Here is a 21,723-nt window from a genome sequence, read left to right as displayed (position 1 = left end):
ATCGCATCTGCTTAATGAATACATTATTGTAGGAGGGCAGCAGTGGAATCACTCAAAACAGGATGAGATGAAGTTGTTTTTAATTATGAATGCATCATTGTGCGTTGGATGAGTTGGTTAAACGTAAATGTTGCAAGAAATCCACTGTCATTCACTGATGTTTGTGACATAGCTGCAGGTGGAAAATTCATAAACAATTTTGCAGTGTGCCATTTTCATGAATCTTTCTTCTAGAGCATGTTTGATTTAGTTTACCCCAAAGTGTTAATTAATACATTAACTAACATGCAGGAACTAACGTGTAATTAAGGTGGTGTTATTCATGCGGTAATTCATATGACTCATGTCGTAGTTAAGTTAGTTCTTCATTAGTTCTTGATTAATACATGTCTTAACTCTTCATTAGTTCATAGTCAAGTAATTATTAATTAAGGTATTAGTACATGATAATTCATGTACTGTTATTGTAAAGTGTTACCATATGTAGTATATATCAAACTGTAAATTGAATGAGAATATGAAAGCAGTGAATGCAAAACATTGTTTGAAGTCAGTTATGTAAATAAAACAACAGGATATACTATTCTATAATACAAGATATAATATCATATATCATATAATATAATATGAGGCATGAATATAATTTCACATGTAAACACATAATTATACACACAATATGAGCTTTTGTCTTAGTTTAGAGTATAATGCTGCCTTTTTTAAAGCTTTATTTGAAACGCCGACTTTTTTAAAAAGAAAAAAAAAACCTGTTTAACACGAAATACGTTTTTTTATCCACAGTTTGCACGATGCTTGTGTGCTATCCATTGGCTCGCCTTCCTGGTTTAAAACAAATATTTACAATATTGCGACGTATCCAGCACCCCACCGACCCTTGAGTTCGCAGTGGGGGGCCACGGTTAGGTGCCCGCTCACTTTTTCCCAGGCCCGCCCGAAACTAAATTTCTGGGAAATTCGGAAATAATTTTGATACCATAGTTTTCGAGTTGGGGCGGGTCATAAACTTTAAATATGGTGGAGAAGACAACTACTGCTGCTGTCAATGCTGTTCTCACAACAACTACATCCCTTTGTCTTGTCGCTGACGCGAGTAATAGCAATCACTTGTTGATGTCTCCTTTGTGATGATGTGCGTCATTGACGATCGTAAGTTGCATTCATGACTTCATGTTAAGCAGTTTATCGTTTCATATATCAGCTTTTTTGCACATTATTATGTGATGTTAGCCTATGCTAAATGCGACAATCATTAATACCTGTAGAACTGTGACTTAAAGTTTTTTATTAGCAATGAGTGCACATTTCTAAAGATTGTGAATCTATTATCCTGATTGGATTTATCTATTTATTTTCTCGTAGAACCCCACACACACACACACACACACACATTAGCCTATCACCAAACTTCCGTACACCTGAACATTCATCGGGCATGTGTATGGTTCACATCGCCACTTGAGAAGACTTCTGCAAGCCGAAGACACGGGAGCAACACCAAGCTACCTTAACAGATAAGAAATTCGGACATTTCTGGCACTGCTACTATTTGTGGACTGTATTTTATTGATTGCTATCTTCAGTCCGATACTACTTAGGCCTACAGTCTATTTGACAGTGATTGCGTAGGCCTACGCTCTTTATTTGTATTTGTATTTATTGTGGTAAATAAGACATAAGAGGTGATTGGCATCGTAATAGAGAAGTGCATTTCAGTCCCTTCCAAACATTTATGGTCCTTCGAGCCAGATTCTATAACCAGGGCTGCACATAAGTGGTCCGCAGGTCCGCAGTTATTACATTACAAATGTAATGTGTTTTACAGCTGCCAATAACATTTTTACGCGGTTGCGGATCATTTTGTTGACTGTCGCTATAGAAACGGATAATCCCCAGTCCGAGGACGTGAACAGTACTGAGTTGAACATCACATGTTGTCATCTCAGAATTACGGTAATTACGACATGGTGTGAACGCAGCATTATTGTCACTGTGGTGTGTCACGTGACAATCATGACGCGTCGCCATGGAAACAGTAAGGGGAAACGTTCTAAAATAACAGTCGCCTTAAAAAAATTTAAACTGAAAGGGTTAAAGGAGAGAAAAAAATTTAAATGAAAAGCAAAATAAACAAATAATAGGCAAATGTATAAATGAATACAACATGAATCAATCAGTTTGTATAAAACATCAACAACAAATACTCTAGTTTTGTAGTCATGTTTTATCTTTTGTTGTTTTTGATTAGCCTATTGACTAGACGTGACTATGTCTGTTTTTGAAGCAATTGATAGCAAAATGTAGGAAGAAATGGTACAGCACCTTAAATCGTCAACCTGCTATCTTGACACACTTCCCACATCTTTTTTCAAAAGTGTGCTTAACTGTTTAGAAGCAGATCTCTTAGAAGTGGTGAACACTTCACTTCTTACTGGGACTTTTCCAAACTCCCTGAAAACTACAGTTGTTAAGCCCCTTCTGAAAAAGCACAATCTTGATAACAATGTTGAGCAACTATAGACCAATATCAAATGTTCCTTTCATAGGTAAGATTATTGAAAAGGTTGATTTTAATCAGCTGAACAACTACTTAAACTCAAATGGATACCTGGACAATTTTCAATCTGGTTTCCAAGTGCATCACAGTACAGAGACAGCGCTTATTAAGATAATAAATGATATTCGCTTCAGTTCTGATTCTGGCAAAATATCAGTGCTGGTACTACTAGATCTTAGTGCTGCCTTTGACACTGTTGATCATAACATACTAGACAGACTGGAAAACTGGGTTGGGCTTTCTGGATGGTACTCAAATGGTTCAGGTCATACTTAGAAGGGAGACGTTATTATGTGAGTATAGGAGAGCATAAGTCTAAGTGGACGTCCATGACATGCGGAGTCCCACAAGGCTCAATTCTTGCACCACTCTTGTTTAGCCTGTATATGCTCCCACTAAGTCAAATAATGAGAAAGAACCAAATTGCCTATCACAGCTATGCTGTGCTCATTTAGGATTGATTTTAAAGTACTTTTACTTGTTTATAAATCACTCAATGGCCTAGGACCTAAATACATTGCAGATATGCTCACTGAAAACTTAAAAACTTATCTGTTTAGCTGTGCATTTGTCAAATGAGCACTGTGCTACGTCCGAACTGATTGCACTATGTATAATCATTTTCTATTCTTAACTGTTTTAAATTGTCTTTAAATCAATTTTTATATCTTGTTTTTATTATTTTTTTTTAATTCCTTGTTTTTATTGTTGTGACTTTTTTTTTCTTTCCTTTTTCTTTTAAATACTTTTTCACTTCCGTTTATGTAAAGCACTTTGAATTACCACTGTGTATGATATGTGTTATATAAATAAACTTGCCTTGCCTTGCCTATTGTCATCATTTGTAAGTCGCTTGTCGCTTTGGTTAAAAGACTTCAGAGTTTAATTAGCCTAATATTCAGTGACAGACGGACAAACCACTAGGCTGTACAAATAATGAATTACCCTTTTCTATTCTAAGTGCACACACAGATCTCCCATTCCTCTAACCAAGTTTCAACCTATATCAGACGTTATGTTTTCGATCAGATGCGTCAGCTGTATCTGTTGATGAGTCAATGTGATTTCGACGTTGAATCGATGTTTTATTTTCGGCGTAATAATGTTCTGATGAACCGACCAAATAATGAACTTTGATTCAACATCAAAATTTGATTGACAACTGATACTGACCATTGCAACCAAAAATCGGCGTTGATTCTATGTCAGTTTGCTATCTGGGGAGTTACTCTCATGGGACACTGCACTTATTCGCAATCATACACCTAAAGCGCGTGCACTAAAAAGCCTGTTAAACAGCGCCTGATTACTGAACTAAGTTATCTTTTGCGCTAATACTGTCAAAACACACAAGGTTTACATATAGACTCAGTTGGTTATGTCTAAAATGAAAGTAAACAGTTGAGAGAAAAACGGATGCGTGCCTGTATATTAGATACGTGCATGTCTTAAAGGGACAGAAATAAACATGCTGCCGACTGTAATTAAAGAGATAGTCAAATAAAATTAGATTTCTGTCATTATTTACTCACTCACATGTTGTCCCAAACCTGTATTAATTTCTTTCTTGTGCTGAATACAAAAGAGGATATTTTGAAGAATGTGCATAACCAAACAGTTGCTGGTCCACATTGAATTTGATAGAAGGAAAGTAAAAAAATATTATGGAAGTCACTGTGGACCAGCAACTGTTTGGTTTTCCACGTTCTTCAAAATAGCATTTATTTTCAGCAGAAGAAAGAAACTCATTCAGGTTTAAAACTAATTTTGAGTGAGTAAATGATGGTATAAAAATAAAAAATTGTGCCAGAATTGACAGACAGATGACAGAATTCTTATTATTTAATGTTAAAATAACAAAATACAAAGAGAAATAATAATAATAATACAATTGCTTTAATAGGAATCAATCTATACAGTGTTTTATTTTTATATTTGTTCATTCAATTTCTTGAATACTCCTGCTAAATACACCTATTGTACCTGAACAATAAAGCACTGTTTGTTTCATTTGTATATGATGTATATTTGTAATGTGTATCTTTGTTCTTATTTTTAATAACAAAGATAAAATAATGACAAAGATTTTTATCTTCGCCTACTTTGGCCTAAATATCCACCATTCTTTGTCTTTATAATAGGGAAATTATTTAGGCTGCACTTGCTCAGACAAAATAGTAAAACCAACATGAGAAAGAATCGTGATAAAATCGTGAAATCATGAAATTTCTAGAAAAAAATCGTGATATGATATTTTTGCCATATCGCCCACCCCTAAGTGCAATGAATACTTTCAAAAGGCAAATATCCCAGGATATTTCTTAAAGTTCAGGTCTGCCTTAAAATGATCCCGTCCAATCCAGTTTTAGTGACGCCATGCCATTTTCTGAGACAAGCTTTTGCTTATTTCCTAGAAAGTGGCTAACGATAAACAAGATACACATTAGCGCACTGCAGATGCATATTTAATAGATAATGTACAGTCATACAACTTCTTCAACAGCTTTTCACACAATTAATAATGAGTTGAAATTGTTTTAAAATCTTATCTGTTTATTGTCTCATAAATCCATTCCAGTTTACAAAACAATCATCCTGGCAACAAGATGAACACTACAACAATTTTACAGCGGCCATTTTCAACACAGTCGATAAGTTAGATGCAAGATGGCAATAAATATTTTTCTTCAAACAGGAGTGTTCAGTCCTGCTCCTGCAGAATCACCATCCTAAAGACTTCAGCTCCAACACGCCTGCCTGGAATCTAGTAATAAATATTTCATATCATAAATCAAATATCAAAGACACAATGTGACGATTCAGAAGCAAAAATGGACACCCCAGCTTTAAATGATAATCATTAGTTATGAAAGTTTCGCAGTTAAACCTGGGTCGTCCCAAAAAAAAAAGAAAAAAAAGAAATCCTAGGACTGTATGAGAGGTAAAATACTCTTCTCACAGATCCATTGATAAGCATCATTACATTTAACATCATGCCACCCTAAAACAGCAGGGTTCTTTTTTAAATAAGTCACAGCACAGTTCTCTAAACGTCCTCCATTTGGCTCTTTTATTTCTCCACTGGATGCCCAGAACCTGCAACAACAGATCAGCATTAGATGTTCAGTGCTGCTTTCTGTGTGATATGATACCTACTGTAAGAATCATTCATTACATAATAATCAGTTCAGTTCAGTGATTTCTCACCCAGAGGTCATGTTGGTGTCATCAACCCATTTCCATCTGCCCTCTTCATAAGCATCAGTCACACCAATCCAGAATTCTCTTTTATCAGTAATTTTCATAACAAAATCCTAAACAGTTAAACCAATGACATGTTTATATCATAAATCGACTATATACACATTTCATCTGAACATCTCTGACAGCAAATAAACACCACAAACACAGAGACTATCTTTCACTCACTTGTTCCTCTCTGTTGTTTATGATGATCAGATCTGCTCTTCTCTCTGTACAGTATCTTCTGCTCTCAGTCCAGCTCTTTGTCTCATTGGACATGTAGTAAAAACTGAATTGATAGTAAATCCATTGATCTGTAAACAACAAGGTCAAGTATTTATTGCCATTTACTCTTACCCACCTGTATCTTCTAGTAGATAGTTTACTCAATGACTGTACTGTATAGTGTACATCAGGCCTGGATTGGCTAATCGGGAGCACCGAGAGAATTCCCGGTGGGCCGGTCTGTTTTTTTGGCCGCGAGGGCCTGTGTTGTCATGCCACTGGGTTGAGCTATGCTGTTCCTAGGCTGCAGCCCCACTCTTTTTATTTATTATTTTCTCGCAGCCCATATTATTATTTTCACCAGACCATATCAGTAACAAATTCTCAATTGATAACTAATCATTCTTTTTGCACAAATCATTGTTTATTTGTGAACTTAGGCATTTGAGGAAGGCTTTAAGACCAAGCGGAATCCTCTGCCAGCTGCTCCCGCTTCACAGCGAGCAGGACTCGCGCTAACTGCACCCTTAAAGGGATAGTTCACCCAAAAATAAAAATTCTGTCATCATTTACTCACCCTCAAGATGACAGAATTTTCATTTTTGGGTGAACTATCCCTTTAAGGTCATTGCACACTCAGTCTAATATTTTCGTGTGCGTTTTTCTGGGTTTTTGTATTCGTCATACTTTCCTATCAAAATGCATGCTACGGATGCGAAAACACAGAAAATCTGATCTGATCTGAATTTTTTTTATGACGGATTAAAGTTTCAAAGGCAGTGTGTAAACGTGATTGACAGAATGTGAAGTCGTATTTAGTCAGTCAGTCAGTCATATTTATTTATAAAGCACATTTAAAAACAACAGCTGTTGGCCAAAGTGCTGTACAAAATTAAAACATATTTACATTTACATTTAGTCATTTTGCAGACGCTTTTATCCAAAGCGGCTTACAATTTGGGGAACACATGAAGCGATTCATCTTGAAGAGGCAATCCGACAAAGGAAGTGCTTGTAACACCAAGTCTCAGGCATTGTTTAAATAAGTACAAGCTAGCAAGGGAAGGAATAACTAAGGAGAAAGATTTTTTTTTTTTTTTTTTTATGTGTAGGTTGAAGTCAAGTAGTGTCGAAAGAGATGAGTTTTCAGCTGTTGCTTGAAGATTGACAGGGATCCAGTACTCCGAATATGGGTGGAAAGATCATTCCACCAGCCAGGAATGGTGAACGAGAATGTTCTGGAGAGTGATTTTGAGCCTCTTTGTGATGGTACCACGAGGCGTCGCTCACTAGCAGATCTCAGACTTCTGGAGGATGTAGATTCTTAATAGTGAGTGCATGTAGGCGGGTGCTGAGCCTGTGGTTGTTCTATGAGCAAGCATCAGTGTCTTGAACTTGATGCGAGCTGCGATTGGTAGCCAATGCAATGAGATAAAGAGAGGTGTAACATGGGCTCTTTTGGGTTCCTTGAAGACCAGTCGTGCCGCCGCATTCTGAATCATTTGTAGAGGTTTGACTGTGTTTGATGGAAGTCCAGACAGAAGAGCATTGCAGTAGTCCAGCCTAGAAATGACAAGGGCCTGGACAAGAAGTTGTGCAGCATGCTCCGTCAGAAAGGGCCTGATCTTTCTGATGTTGTGTAGTGCAAACCTGCATGATCGAGCAGTCTTTGCAATGTGGTCTTTGAAGGTCAGCTGGTCATCAAAGATTACACCAAGATTTCTGACCGAAGTTGATGGGGTAATTGTTGATGAACCTAACTGGATCGTGATGTCATGCTGTAGAGTTGGAGCGGCAGGAAAGACAAGAAGCTCAGTCTTTGTCAGGTTGAGCTGGAGGTGATGTTCTTTCATCCATGCCGAGATGTCTGCCAGGCAACCTGAGATCCTTGCAGCTACCGTTGGATCATCTGGTTGAAAAGAGAGATAGAGCTGTGTGTCATCAGCATAGCAGTGGTAGGAGAATCCATGTGCCTGTATGATGGGACCCAGTGATGTAGTGTTTGTGGAGAAGAGGAGGGGTCCAAGAACCGATCCCTGAGGAACCCCAGTGACCAGTGTATGTGCTTTGGATACCTCCCCTCCCCAGGCCACCCTGAAAGACCTACCAGTGAGATAGGATTCAAACCAGCGAAGTGGAATTCCAGTGATGCCCAGTGATGAGAGAGTGGAGAGGAGTATCTGATGATTGACAGTGTCAAACGCGGCAGATAGATCCAGCAGAATGAGGACTGATGATTTGGAATGGGCTTTTGCACCGCAGGGCTTCAGTGACCGAGAGAAGTGCAGTCTCAGTTGAATGGCCACTCCTAAAACCTGACTGTTTAGCGTCCAGTTTGTTGTTCTGTGAAAGAAACAATGAGACCTGGTTGAAGACAACACGTTCAAGTGTTTTCGCTATGAATGGAAGGAGAGAGACAGGTCTATAGTTTTCTATAAGAGAAGTGTTTAATGTAGGTTTTTTGAGCAGTGGGGTTACCCGAGCCTGCTTGAACGCAGTGGGGAAGATGCCTGTGAGGAGGGATGTGTTGATGATGTGTGTGAGTGTCGGTAAGAGCGTGGGAGAGATTGCTTGCAGAAGGTGCGAGGGGATTGGGTCAAGAGGACATGTTGTAGGATGGTTGGAGAGGAGAAGTTTGGATACTTCAGCCTCCGTCAGGGGACAGAATGTTATCTGCAGTACAATTGCGTGTGTAAATTAAATCAAGTTGGTTGCCTGATTTGTGCGTGCTAGTAGTGGTAAGGCGATTGAGATCAAATGAAGCTAGGAGCGAGTGGAAGTCTGTAGCATAAGGCTTGTCTAGGTGAATGTTGAAATCACCAAAGACTAAGAGTGGAATGCCATCCTCCACAAAAGAGGACAACAACCCGTCCAGCTCCTCTAGGAAGGTGGCTAGAATTTGTCCAGGGGGACGGTAGATTACCACAATCTGGAGTTTTATCGGAGCTGATACAGTAATGGCATGACATTCAAATGAGTTGTAATTGCAAAGGGTAGAGTGGGTTGAGTATTTCCAATTGTGTGAAACGAGCAGGCCAGTACCCCCACCCCGACCAACTTGACGCGAAGTATGAGAGAAAGAGAAATTAGTAGAGAGCAGCTGGGGTTGCTGAGTCTTCTGGACGAATCCAGGTCTCAGTCAAGCCCAAGATGCTGAGAGTGGATTTTAAAGAAAAGGCAGAAATGAAGTCAGCTTTGTTGACGGCTGACTGACAATTCCAGAGACCCACAGAGAAAGCCAGAGGTGTAGTGGAAGATGTAGAGATAGGGCGTAGGTTAGCAGTATTACGTTGCCTTCTGCGAGTGATGTTAGAGCGTGGCTGAGAGAGAACCGGAATGTTTTGGAGACACATGATAGAGGTAGAAGGAAAGAGGATAGGAGAGCAGAGTGAGGAAGGAAAAAAGATACTTAAGTGTGTAGCTCGGTGTCGTTGCTCGGTTCAAGTCGCAGGTCTTTACACTCCTCGGTCTTCACACGAGGAGGCTGAACACGACGGCTGAACGCTTCCGCGTCAGCGCACACAACTCAAACAAATACACAGTCTAGAGTGAAAAATAGCTGTGGTCGCTTTTAATTAGCACAACCACCAGCCAATCGCAGGGCAATGGCTCAAATCGAAACTAACACTTCGCACTTAAGTGCAGGAAAGGAGTTTAAGCTAAAGGGCAGTTATTATAATGATCAGTAAGTGCAATCAAAAATATAAACCACAACGAAAAAGCAGAATAGAAATAGGTAGGAAACGAACTATTCTTTCCTAGCAGCAAGGAATTAATTTAAACAACAGAGCTAAGAATGAGTATTAAAACACTTACGCACTGCCGTCTGTCTCTTCTGGTGACTAATCGCCTTCTCCCAAACATATACCAAAATACAAGAGTAAACAAAACACAGCAACAGATAATACACTACAGTTACACCACTGAGCTTACTTGAGACCATATGCAACAGTAAATAAGTATGTTTTAAGAAGAGACTTAAAATCAGCGTATGTTGGAGCAGATTTTATATAAAATGGCAAATTGTTCCAAAGCTGTGGGGCAGCCACTGAAAAGGCACGGTCACCTTTCAATTTCAGGCGTGTCCTTGGAACAGTCAACTGAAGAGTACTGGTTGATCGAAGTTCCCTGGAAGCATTACAGCAAAACAGGAGATCGGAGATATATGACGGAGCCAGTCCATGCAAACCTTTGTATACAAACAGCAATGTTTTAAAATTGATACGATATTTAACTGGGAGCCAGTGAAGAGAGATCAGCACTGGTGAAATATGTTCCCTCTTTCTTGTTCCAGTTAACAATCTAGCGGCAGCATTTTGAACAAGTTGAAGACGTGACAGTAGGAACTGTGAAACACCCAAGTACAATCCATTACAATAATCTAATCTGGATGAGATAAAAGCATGTATTACAGACTCCATGTCTCTTAATGTTAAGAATGACTTCATCTTTGCGATATTCTTTAGCTGATAAAAACAACTTCTAACCACAGCATTGATCTGTTTATCAAAAGTCAAAGCAGAGTCAAAAGTAACGCCTAAGTTTCTGACATGTGAATGAAGATTACCAGATAGAGGCCCCATTTTACTGGCCACAACCTCTGTAGAAGCAAGGGAGCCAAAAAGTAGGACCTCAGTCTTAGACTCATTTAACTGGAGGAAGTTGGCAGACATCCACTGTTTAACATCTCTCAGACAATCAAATAAACACTGTAGACTGGAGACATCCTTTGGGTGCAAGGGAACATAACACTGAGTATCATCTGCGTAACAATGGTATGAGACATTGTGCTTCCTAAATATAGCATACAAAGGGAGCATGTACAAAGAAAATAGAACAGGACCCAAAATTGAGCCCTGTGGAACCCCATACAAAACCGGTGCACAAGATGAAGAATATTTTCCAGTCTCCACCGAGAAGGTTCGATCCTTTAAATAGGATACAAACCAACTTAAAACACAACCCTGAATCCCGATTTGCTGTAAGCGATTTAAAAGAATGCCATGATCGAGAGTGTCGAATGCCGCGCTAAGATCCAGCAAAATGAAAACCGCACAATTGCCAGAATCGACGATCAACAACAAGTCATTTAATACTTTTAGCAATGCAGATTCTGTACTGTGTTGAGGTCTAAAACCAGACTGATATTTATCAAAACTACCATTTTCCTGTAGGAAAGAGGAGAGCTGATTAAACACAACCTTCTCCAAAACTTTTGATAAAAACGGTAATTTAGAGATGGGACGGTAATTCTTAAAAACTGTTGGATCAAGATTTGTTTTTTTGAGTAGCGGCTGCACAATGCCATGCTTAAAATAAGATGGGACTTTTCCACTGATTAAACTATTATTAATTATTGACAGTAAACTAGGAGTAATAGCGTCAAGTGTCTCTAATAAGAGACAAGGAGGGACAACATCCAAAGAACAAAAGGTGGGCTTCATTTTATGAATAATTTGGACCAAGTAACTATGAGACACTTCAGTAAATTCAGATAAATATGTAGAAATTGATGTGGACTGAGGAAGGTCCAGAGATGAGGGAACAATACATGATCTTATATCATCGATCTTTTCTGTAAAAAACTTAAGAAAGTTTTCACAGGCCATAGGAGACGGATCTGGATATAAATTAGACATCGGATTTAACACACTATTAATGGTATTAAATAATATTTTTGGACTATGAGCATTTTTTAGCAATGAGATCAGAGAAATTATTTGCCTTTGCAATCTTCACAGTTTTTTGATAGTGAATCATACACTCTTTGACACAATCATATGATATTTGTAACTTATCCCTCTTCCACTTCCTTTCTGCTTTTCTCCATTTCTGTCTAATCGCCCTAGTTTCATCATTAAACCAGGGATGAACACGACTTCCAGTTTTTTTCAATTTAAAAGGGGCAACAACATCAAGTATATTTGAACATAGTCCATTAAACTTATTTACCAGCTCGTCAGGATTACCTCCAAGACAGTTAGACTCTAATTCATAAGTTATAGGGGAAGTAATATAAGCATCTAAAAATTTTTTAGATGTGGATGAGTTAAAAAAGCGAGTACACCGGTATGCCGAGGCACGGTGTAGTACAGGACTAGGGACAGCTGTGTTAAAAGTAATAGACTTATGATCAGACAAAAAGGATTCTTCAATACCTACATCACTAACTAAAAGGCCATAAGATAAAATTAAATCAAGTGTGTGCCCTTGGTAATGAGTAGGACCAACAACAGATTGTATGAGATTGAAGGTGTCATTAATTTGTAGAAACTCTTTAACCACAGGCTTCAAGGGGCAGCAAACATGTATGTTAAAATCGCCCAATATCAAGAGCCTATCTGCATTAGGCACCACAGAGAATAAGAAATCTGAGAACTCACTTATAAAATCCTTATTGTACTTGGGGGGTCTGTAAACAAGTATACATAATAGTGGATTACAGCCGTCCATCTTAAATAACTGAACTTCAAAGCTACAAAACGATTCTGAGGGAAGTAGACGGCATTTTAAATTATTTCTAAAGATAGTAGCTAAGCCCCCACCACGACCGACTGACCTTGTCGTGTTAAAAAAGTTATAATCTTTGAAAAAATTATAATCTGAAAATTTCTGAATCAGTGTATAATGGACTTTAATCGTCCACTTTTTTATTTTACAAAATAAGTGTGAGCGAATGCGAACAACTTATTGATCATGAGCCCAACACCCAGCATGGCAGGAAAACATTTAATCTACCTGAGGGAAGATGTATTTAATTGTAATTTAATGCTGTTACATAGAGAGGGAAAAAATGCATTACAAAAAAAAGTAATAATAATAATTCTAGTGTAGGCTATTCTCAAACTTGGACCTCATTATTGAAGTACAAATCCAAGCACCAGAAGCGGCCCACACTCTACAAGTTTTCTTTAATTGAAAAATATGCATTTTCATTCATTCAAAGGCTGTAGTTGCAATAGTATTTCAGTTCAAAACTTTCAGTGCCATTATTTTTAAAAATGCTTGATTGACTGACGTTTCAAAGACCTTCAGTTGTTACACTTTCAAATTTCATGCAATTTGTAATTTCACAGTATTTTCACCTCCTAAATTACACGTCTGAAGTCACAATTCTATAATGGTACAATTTACTCAGGCCAATGACATTTTTTGTATGACATAAAACAAGAATAATTGTACATAAATAGGTTAAGCAAAACAATTGTGATTATTTCTGAGAACATTTTAACTGCAGGCAGACTTAGGCCTACATTATGGTACAGTACAAATATTTGTAACGTCCCTTATTCTGTCCCTTATTTTCTTAAAGAATAAACACTTATTGGCCCGTTTTCACAGACAGGGTTTAGCTTAAGCCAGGATTAAGTCATAGTTCAATTCGGATTTTAAACTAATTTTTATAGACATGCCTTAGAAAAAACATTACTGGTGTGCATCTTAAGACAAAACAAGGGCACTGACATATTTCAAGATCAATCAGTGCAAGTTTCTTTCAGTTAAAACAGCTCAGACTTACATTTTAGTGAGGGACTAGGCTTAAGCCTTGTCTGAAACCGGGGGACTTTCTACAAGAATAAACACTATTTTCGTAAAGAATAAGAAATAGAATCACAATTTTCCCTTATTTTCCATTTCTGAAGTTAATTGGTAATGATGACGTAATTATCTGTTGACTCCCCTGACAACAGAGCCTTGCTGAAAAGTCATTGTTGGAGATATGCGAGCAAAAATATTAGATAAAAATGTATAATAGAAAGTGCAAAGGAGGCACTGAAAAGGCCAGTACAAAAAAACAAAAAACAAAGTGGGCAGATCTAAGGCATGAACCTCCAGGGCTGAAAATGAGTCCCACTCCAGCCCTGGTGTACACTAAAAGTTACTGAGACCACAACCCAAGTATATAGAATGAATAAACTTACCGTCTTTACCAAGAATTGGAAGCTGATTTATTAGCTGGTCTCTCTTGTTCAACAGATTTGCATGTTTATCTCTTTCTTCTGTGAGGTTGGTGATGTTGGTTAGTAGATTGTCTCTTTCTTCTGTGAGGTTGGTGATGTTGGTTCGTAGATTGTCTCTTTCTTCTGTGAGGTTGGTGATGTTGGTTCGTAGATTGTCTCTTTCTTCTGTGAGGTTGGTGATGTTGGTTCGTAGATTGTCTCTTTCTTCTGTGAGGTTGGTGATGTTGGTTAGTAGCTGGTGTGTCTCTTGTGTGTAGTTTGTGTTGTTTGTGTGGATGTGGACACACAGCACTATGACTGCAGTCAGCAGAAGAACACACAGCAGAACAAAACACACTACAGCTGCTCTGTATCTTCTGATCCTCTCTGAATCACTTCCTGATGATGACAGACATGAAGAAAGTTTTTTAATTTCTACATACAATATTGAAAGTGTAGTTGTATTTGTACCTGTGTGTTGAGTTTGTTTTCTCTTGTCTGTCCTTATCCCGTGTTCCATCAGTGTCTGTATTGCAATACACAGGTTTTTTTGCTATGTGATTCCCAAAGGATAACATCAAAGATCTTAATACAAGTTCTCTTACAATTTTACCCTGTATCATATTGTTTTTAACAATTTTGTTTTACAGAAATCCAGAGTGGGGTCTAAGAGATGTGTCATTACTGAAAACACTAGGCCAGGAAAATGGACTGCGAATGGAAGAAATTGTAAGTGTTTTATTACCAAAATGAATACCGTATTGACCCGAATATAAGACAATGTTTTTTCCATGGAAATACATCTGAAAAAACGCGTTCGTCTTATATTCGGGGTCTAGACTTTGACATGTCAATAATACACCCACAACAATAGTTGGCGCCAAAAACGCATAAAACGAGTGTGCCATGAAATATGTAATGTATGTGTTGTAAAGATCGCGAATGAAAACAAATGAAAAAGAAAAGCTTACAGCAGCATGATCGTGACTGTCATGTTAGCCTGATGGGACCAAACTTCCTCTGTAAGTGATTTTAAAACATAAGATAGTACCCAGATTTGAAGACTACGATAAGATTTCACTTCTACTGATAATAACATTTTGGTAGGCTACTATGAGATTGATAGCCTAATTGTTATATAATTCAGATGGGCTACCTGTTATTTCAATGGTATATCAAAATTTTTCAATGTCATTGTTGATACATTTTACCAGTATTTACCATACTTTCAAAACAAAAATTAGAATTGGAAAAATATGCAATATGAAATTTAAGAATAAATGTGTTTTACAGAGAGAGAGAGAGAAACAGGTACATCTGGAAAAAGGGGGGTCGTCTTATAATCAGGGTCGTCTTATATTCGGGACAATATGGTAGTTTAATTCAAAATCTGGTGTGGTGCAGTGCATGCTAAATGAAAATATACTTTAAGATGCTATCGTCCATGTCAAGCTTCCTCATTAAAATTCTTGCTGTGAAGGTTTTTCTTAGAGGCTGAAATTAAATCCATTACTTGGCCATGATCCATTGCAAATTAATCTGACTTCATGCCTTATACACCTCGTTCTTGCTTTTGATTGGCTTATTACATTTTACATTTACATTTAGTGATTTTGCAAACGCTTTTATTCAAAGCGACTTACAATTGGGGAATACATAAAGCGATTCATCTTGAAGAGGCAATCAGACAGACGAAGTGCTTGCAACACCAAGTCTCAGGCATTGTTCAAATAAATACAAACTACCAAAGGAAGGAATAAGTAAAGATAATTTTTTAAGTTTAGGATGAAGTCCAGTGCTGTCGAAAGAGATGAGTTTTCAGTTGTTGCTTGAAGATTGACAGGGATCCAGCATTCCGGATAGGGGTGGGAAGATCATTCCACCAGCCAGGAACGGTGAACGAGAATGTTCTGGAGAGTGATTTTGAGCCTCTCTGTGATGGTACCACGAGGCGTCGCTCACTAGCAGATCTCAGATTTCTGGAGGGGATGTAGTTTGTTAATAGAGTGCAAGTAAACGGGTGCTGAGCCAGTGGTTGTTCTATATGCAATCATCAGTGTCTTGAACTTGATGCGAGCCGCGACTGGTAGCCAGTGCAGGGAGATAAAGAGAGGTGTGACATGGGCTCTTTTGGGCTCGTTGAAGACCAGTCGTGCCGCTGCATTCTGAATCATTTGTAGAGGTTTGACTGTGTTTGACGGAAGTCCAGCCAGAAGAGCATTGCAATAGTCCAGCCTAGAAATGACAAGGGCCTGGACAAGAAGTTGTGCAGCATGCTCTGTCAGAAAGGGCCTGATCTTTCTGATGTTGTATAGTGCAAACCTGCAAGATCGAGCAGTCTTTGCAATGTGGTCTTTGAAGGTCAGCTGATCATCAAAGATTACACCAAGATTTCTGACCGAAGTTGATGGGGTTATTGTTGATGAACCTAACTGGATCGTGAAGTCATGCTGTAGAGTCGGAGTGGCAGGGAGGACAAGAAGCTCAGTCTTTGCCAGGTTGAGCTGCAGGTGATGTTCTTTCATCCATGCCGAGATGTCCGCCAGGCAACCTGAGATCCTTGCAGCTACCGTTGGATCATCTGGTTGAAAAGAGAGATAGAGCTGTGTGTCATCAGCGTAGCAATGGTATGAGAATCCATGTGCCTATATGATGGGACCCAGTGATGTAGTGTATGTGGAGAAGAGGAGGGGTCCAAGAACTGATCCCTGAGGAACCCCAGTGACCAGTTGATGTGCTTTGGATACCTCCCCTCCCCAGGCCACCCTGAAAGACCTACCAGTGAGATAGGATTCAAACCAGCGAAGTGGAATGCCAGTGATGCCCAGTGATGAGAGAGTGGACAGGAGTATCTGATGATTGACAGTGTCAAAAGCGGCAGATAGATCCAGCAGAATGAGGACTGATGATTTGGAATGGGCTTTTTCAATTCGCAGGGCTTCAGTGACCGAGAGAAGCGCAGTCTCAGTTGAATGGCCCCTCCTGAAACCTAACTGTTTAGCATCCAGTTTGTCGTTCTGTGAAAGAAACAGTGAGACTTGGTTGAAGACAACTCGTTCAAGTGTTTTCGCTATGAACGGAAGGAGAGAGACAGGTCTATAGTGTTCTATAAGAGAAGTGTTTAATGTAGGTTTTTTGAGCAGTGGGGTTACCCGAGCCTGCTTGAACGCAGTGGGGAAGTTGCCTGTGAGGAGGGATGTTGATGATGTGTGTGAGTGCCGGTAAGAGTGTGGGTGAGATTGCTTGGAGAAGGTGTGAGGGGATTGGGTCAAGAGGACATGTTGTAGGATGGTTGGAGAGAAGAAGCTTGGATACTTCAGCTTCAGTGAGGGGACAGAAAGAGAAGATGGGAGTTTTAGCAGTGGATGTGGTAGGTTGAGGGTCCTGTGTGCGTGGAGGTGAAAACTGACCACTGATCGATCTAGTTTTGTCTGTAAAGAAAGTATTATATGATGATTCACCACCTCGAGTCATCAAAGGCTTGTAAATGCATCTGTTTCTGTTTTTGATTTTGACAAGAGCATATGACATACTATTGGTTTCATACCAATTAACGTGCATAATTATGTTCACGTGTCATGGCCATAATATGATTAAATGTAGCAGCCAGGTTCAAATTAACACTTGAGAGAAAAGTCACCTGACTTATTCCAATGAATTTAATAATGTAACTTAATAGGTGCTCAACATCTGTGTTGTTTATTTGAATGTTTGTTTATAATGGCTGCTTCTTTCAAATGCTATTTCCAGAGTCGCTGAGAATAGTAGAACGAAACTGTTCTGAGGTCAGTGCTGTCTGGTCTGCATCTGTGGCTCAATTTGTCGATAAATAGCAAACAATGGACTGTAGGGTTTTAATCTTTGTATCTTCAGAAACTGAATCTGATCTCTGTGAATTTTCAGAAGCCAGATCAATGCAACTTCTCACACTCTGTGGCATTAGTTCATTGACTAACTTCCTGATTATGACAGTGAGGGTAGTAAATGAGCTTTCATTCTGTTGTTCTTTCTCATACAGTTCTCACGCAGTTATGAGGAAAATATATATCGTGATATAGCACCTAATACCATGACTTCCATGATTTTAACACGACATTCAAAATTTTAATATTTGTTTTCAGTAAACACTATTTTCATAGATGAAATGTATAACTATGCAAAATATAAACTGAAATAAGTTATATGTGTTCAGAATATGTGTTCAGCTTCATATAAACCCATGCATTAACTCTACAAAGAGAAATAAACTGATTTGGTATATAAAGTTACTACAAGTGAAAATGTAGTACAGTTTTGTCTTGATTGCTATATAGTTTTTATATGTACAGGTATCACATGGTCCATGTATATATTGCAGTATATTTAAAAATATTTGCACTAGTTTCCAGTAATATGGAAATGTTTTATTTAATACATCACATTATATGTTCCGGTATATTCCCATATATTTTACTGTAAAGTCCTATAATAACATCGGAAGAACACACAGCAGCACCAAACACATTGGAGCTGCTCTGGAGCTTCTGATCTTCCTGAACACCACAGACATGATGTTAAATGACTGAACGTGTAAACTGGAACATTTAATCAAAGAAATGAATGTGATTACCTGTACGCTGAAGTGGTTGATGTATCTTTGTCTCTGTCCTGAAGTCATGATCTCTCACATGATCTGCACTCTCATAGATATCCACCGTCATCTCCATTCTCTCTCTCTTCATTCCTTCAGTCTCTGTCCCGAAGGCATCGTCATAAATATCATCAGACATTTTTGCTCTTTAACCATCTAACATTAAACTTATGTGGTTCCTTGTTCCTGAATAGATGTGTTTAATAGTCAGTGCTTGTGTTCTTTTAACACCAGCGAGAAACAAAGTTGTGGTCAATGTGTGAAAAAAAAACTAAAAGGTGTCATAAAGGCGCACTAAAGGCGCACAGTAATTAACATGATAATTAATAAATGGCTGACTTTTCCATTTGTTGACATGACATGGTGAGATTCAGATGGTAAATATCATATTATGTTCGGTGTCTATATTAGAGATAATCATCATGTTTAGAATGAAACCATCGTATTTAAAAACATGATATTAATCATATCATATAATAAAATAACATTTGTTGTTGCTACTGTAAATATATATTCAATTATTATTGGATCTCCTTCAATACTTTCAGAATCTTTACTTATTAAAATTATTTCTGTCAGGGCCACTATCATCAAAATGATAGATACTTAGCATAAAGTTTGGTTTGGCGGAATGGTTCTGTTCTGTGCAAAAACTCCCTGCCCATCCATGCAGCCTGCAGCAATAATACCCCCGCAATAATTTTTTTTTTTTTTTCTTAATTTGAATTAGTTAATTAGTTTGGCATTTGTTTGTTTGATTAACTGACAAACTGAACATTCTGCTAATGCTGAATATTGTTCCTGTTTTGGTCTGTCTAGACTGATGGCTCTGCTTTTTTATTCTGTTTTTAACACTAGTTAGAACTAAACGGAAGGAGACGTGCGAACAACATACAGTGCATGTGTGACAAAGAACACATCCATTTATTAGCAATAAAGTAATATTTATATGGTAACACTTTACAATAAGGTTCATTAGTTCACCTTAGTTAACTACATTAGTTAAAATGAACTAAGAATGAACAATACTTCTACAGCATTTATTAATCTTAGTTAATGTTAATTTCAGAATTTACTAATGCATTATTAAAATCAAGAGTTGTGCTTGTTAACATTAGTTAATGCACGGTGAACTAACATGAACAGACAATGAACAACTCTATTTTCATTAACTAACATGAACAAAGAATAATAAATAGTGTAATACATGTATTGTTCATTGTTTGTTCATATTAGTTAATACATTAACTAATGTTAACAAATGACACCTTATTGTAAAGTGTTACCATTTATTTTTATACCGTGTAATCACAAAGAAAACCTTTCATTTTATATTACTGCTGTATATAGTGTATGTTAGTTTATGTTTGAGGGCCTGGGGGCGTATTACAGAAAGTTTCTTATCTTAGGTCTTAAATTAAGATATGATACTTTAAATTAGCATTTTTCACAAATTCGTAATACAGAAGCAAATCTTAACTTGATTTGAGATTCTTGTCCTATCTTACAAAATTTTTAATCATATCATCAAGATCATCAAGAACTGATAAGTTCAGTGGAAAAGGCAAAGCCGGTAATATTTGGTCAATTTTCACCTTCGCTCACTCACGAAGACAGAGAGGGAGTGGGCAAGAGTTTCCGAAATTTACTTATTAGTGTTTTGTCATCAAAATGTAACACATCTTCAGGGTCCTCCAAGAGTCTTCCTGCCATTAAACTTCTCTGTTTTTCATTTTCAAGTATTAATAACTGTAATGCCATGTTGGACAGTGCAGTTGTAAGCGTTTTCTTTTTCCGTTAGCTTTCAAATAATTTTGAAGTTAGGACAGCTGTGGGGTTGTCCTAAAGTTAAGACAGTTTTTAGGATGTTTTGTTAAGTTAGGAGGTTTCTGTAATATTCCCCCTGGTCTGCAAACACACTTGTTTCTCAGACCTAAGTGGACCCATGAAGACTTCTACTCTCAACCACCTGTAACTTCTAGCAGATAGTTTACTCAAAGAAACGACAAGTTACTGAGACCACAACCAAACTACATCCTTTTTACAAAGAATTGAAAGTTGATTTATTGTCTGGTCTCTCTCGTTCAACAGATTTCTGTTCTTTATCTTTTTGGTCGTGTTAGTAGCTGGTCTCTGTTCTCTCTGAGGTTGTTAATCAGGGTTAGTAGCTCATCTGTCTTCTGTGACACACACACACACACACACACACACACACACATCCTTGTCCTAATGCCCCCACAAAGATAGTAAAAACAGAAATTTGTGGAGTCCTTTAATTTTTGACAGCAAAAGACCACAGCAGGTGTCAGCTAAGTACAGGAAACTGATGCTACAGTTCACACAGGCTTACCAAAACTGGACAATAGAAGATTGGAAAAAGGTTGCCTGGTCTGATGAGTCTCGATTCCTTCTGAGACATTCTGATGATAGCATCAGAATTTGGCATAGAAAACAATAAATCCTTCCTTCCTTGTATCAAAGGTTCTTGGCACATTTTGGGCCCCTTTGAGCATTGTTTAAATGCCACAGTCTACCTAAGTATTGTTATATATAATGAGTTAACTACTCAAATGGCCTTCACAAACACCAGATCTCAATCCAACAGAGCACCTTTGGGATGTGCTGGAACAGGAGATTTGTATCATGGATATGCAGCTGACAAATCTGCATGATGCTGTCATGTCAATATGAACCAAAATCTCTGGGGAATGTTTCTAGCACCTTATTGAATCTGTGTCAGGATGAATTAAGGCAGTTCTGAAGGCAGAAGGGTGTGCAACCCGGGCCGGCACTGACAAGGTACCTAATAAAGTGTATATGAATGAGTTGTTATGGTGAATCACTTGTTCTCTGTTTATTAAATAAGGACAAATTGAGAAATATTACACACAAGTGGTTGCATAATTGCTTTAATATCTTCTCATTTTTCTATGAATATTATTAAAATGAGCATCAAACATTCATTAAAAATAATAAACCTAACCCTAACTCTTCTTTCTGATTTGCACATTACAGAACATTAATTTGGTTACTGCTTTACTTTGGATGGACAGATTTAATGTAACAGCTTTGGTAAACCTCTTAAAGGGGTCTTCGAATGCTAAATTCACTTT

The 21,723-nt window shown here is 37.9% G+C and overlaps 1 protein-coding gene across 1 annotated transcript; it reads right to left on the bottom strand.

The window, feature by feature from the left end:
• Positions 1-4,820: 4,820 nt before the first annotated feature.
• Positions 4,821-20,557, bottom strand: LOC131534596 (asialoglycoprotein receptor 1-like). Its single transcript, XM_058767573.1, has 6 exons — positions 20,544-20,557; positions 18,590-18,756; positions 13,963-14,379; positions 6,002-6,129; positions 5,780-5,886; positions 4,821-5,668 (listed from the first exon to the last, which is right to left on the bottom strand). The coding sequence occupies exons 1-6, from the start codon at positions 20,555-20,557 to the stop codon at positions 5,497-5,499; spliced, it is 1,005 nt and encodes a 334-aa protein (XP_058623556.1). The 3' UTR covers positions 4,821-5,496.
• Positions 20,558-21,723: the final 1,166 nt, after the last annotated feature.

This window comes from Onychostoma macrolepis, chromosome 03, assembly GCF_012432095.1.
Source record: "Onychostoma macrolepis isolate SWU-2019 chromosome 03, ASM1243209v1, whole genome shotgun sequence".
NCBI lineage: Eukaryota > Metazoa > Chordata > Actinopteri > Cypriniformes > Cyprinidae > Onychostoma > Onychostoma macrolepis.
The sequence above is the reverse complement of the archived record's forward strand: the minus strand, read 5'-3'. Positions and strand labels throughout refer to the sequence as shown.

Excerpts from the sequence above, each read along its gene's own strand:
- LOC131534596 (XM_058767573.1), bottom strand. Across the intron at positions 14,380-18,589 it reads TCAACCACTTCAGCGTACAG|GAAGTGATTCAGAGAGGATC; the intron begins GTAATCACATTC and ends TGTCATCATCAG. Across the intron at positions 6,130-13,962 it reads TCCAATTCTTGGTAAAGACG|ATCAATGGATTTACTATCAA; the intron begins GTAAGTTTATTC and ends TGTTGTTTACAG.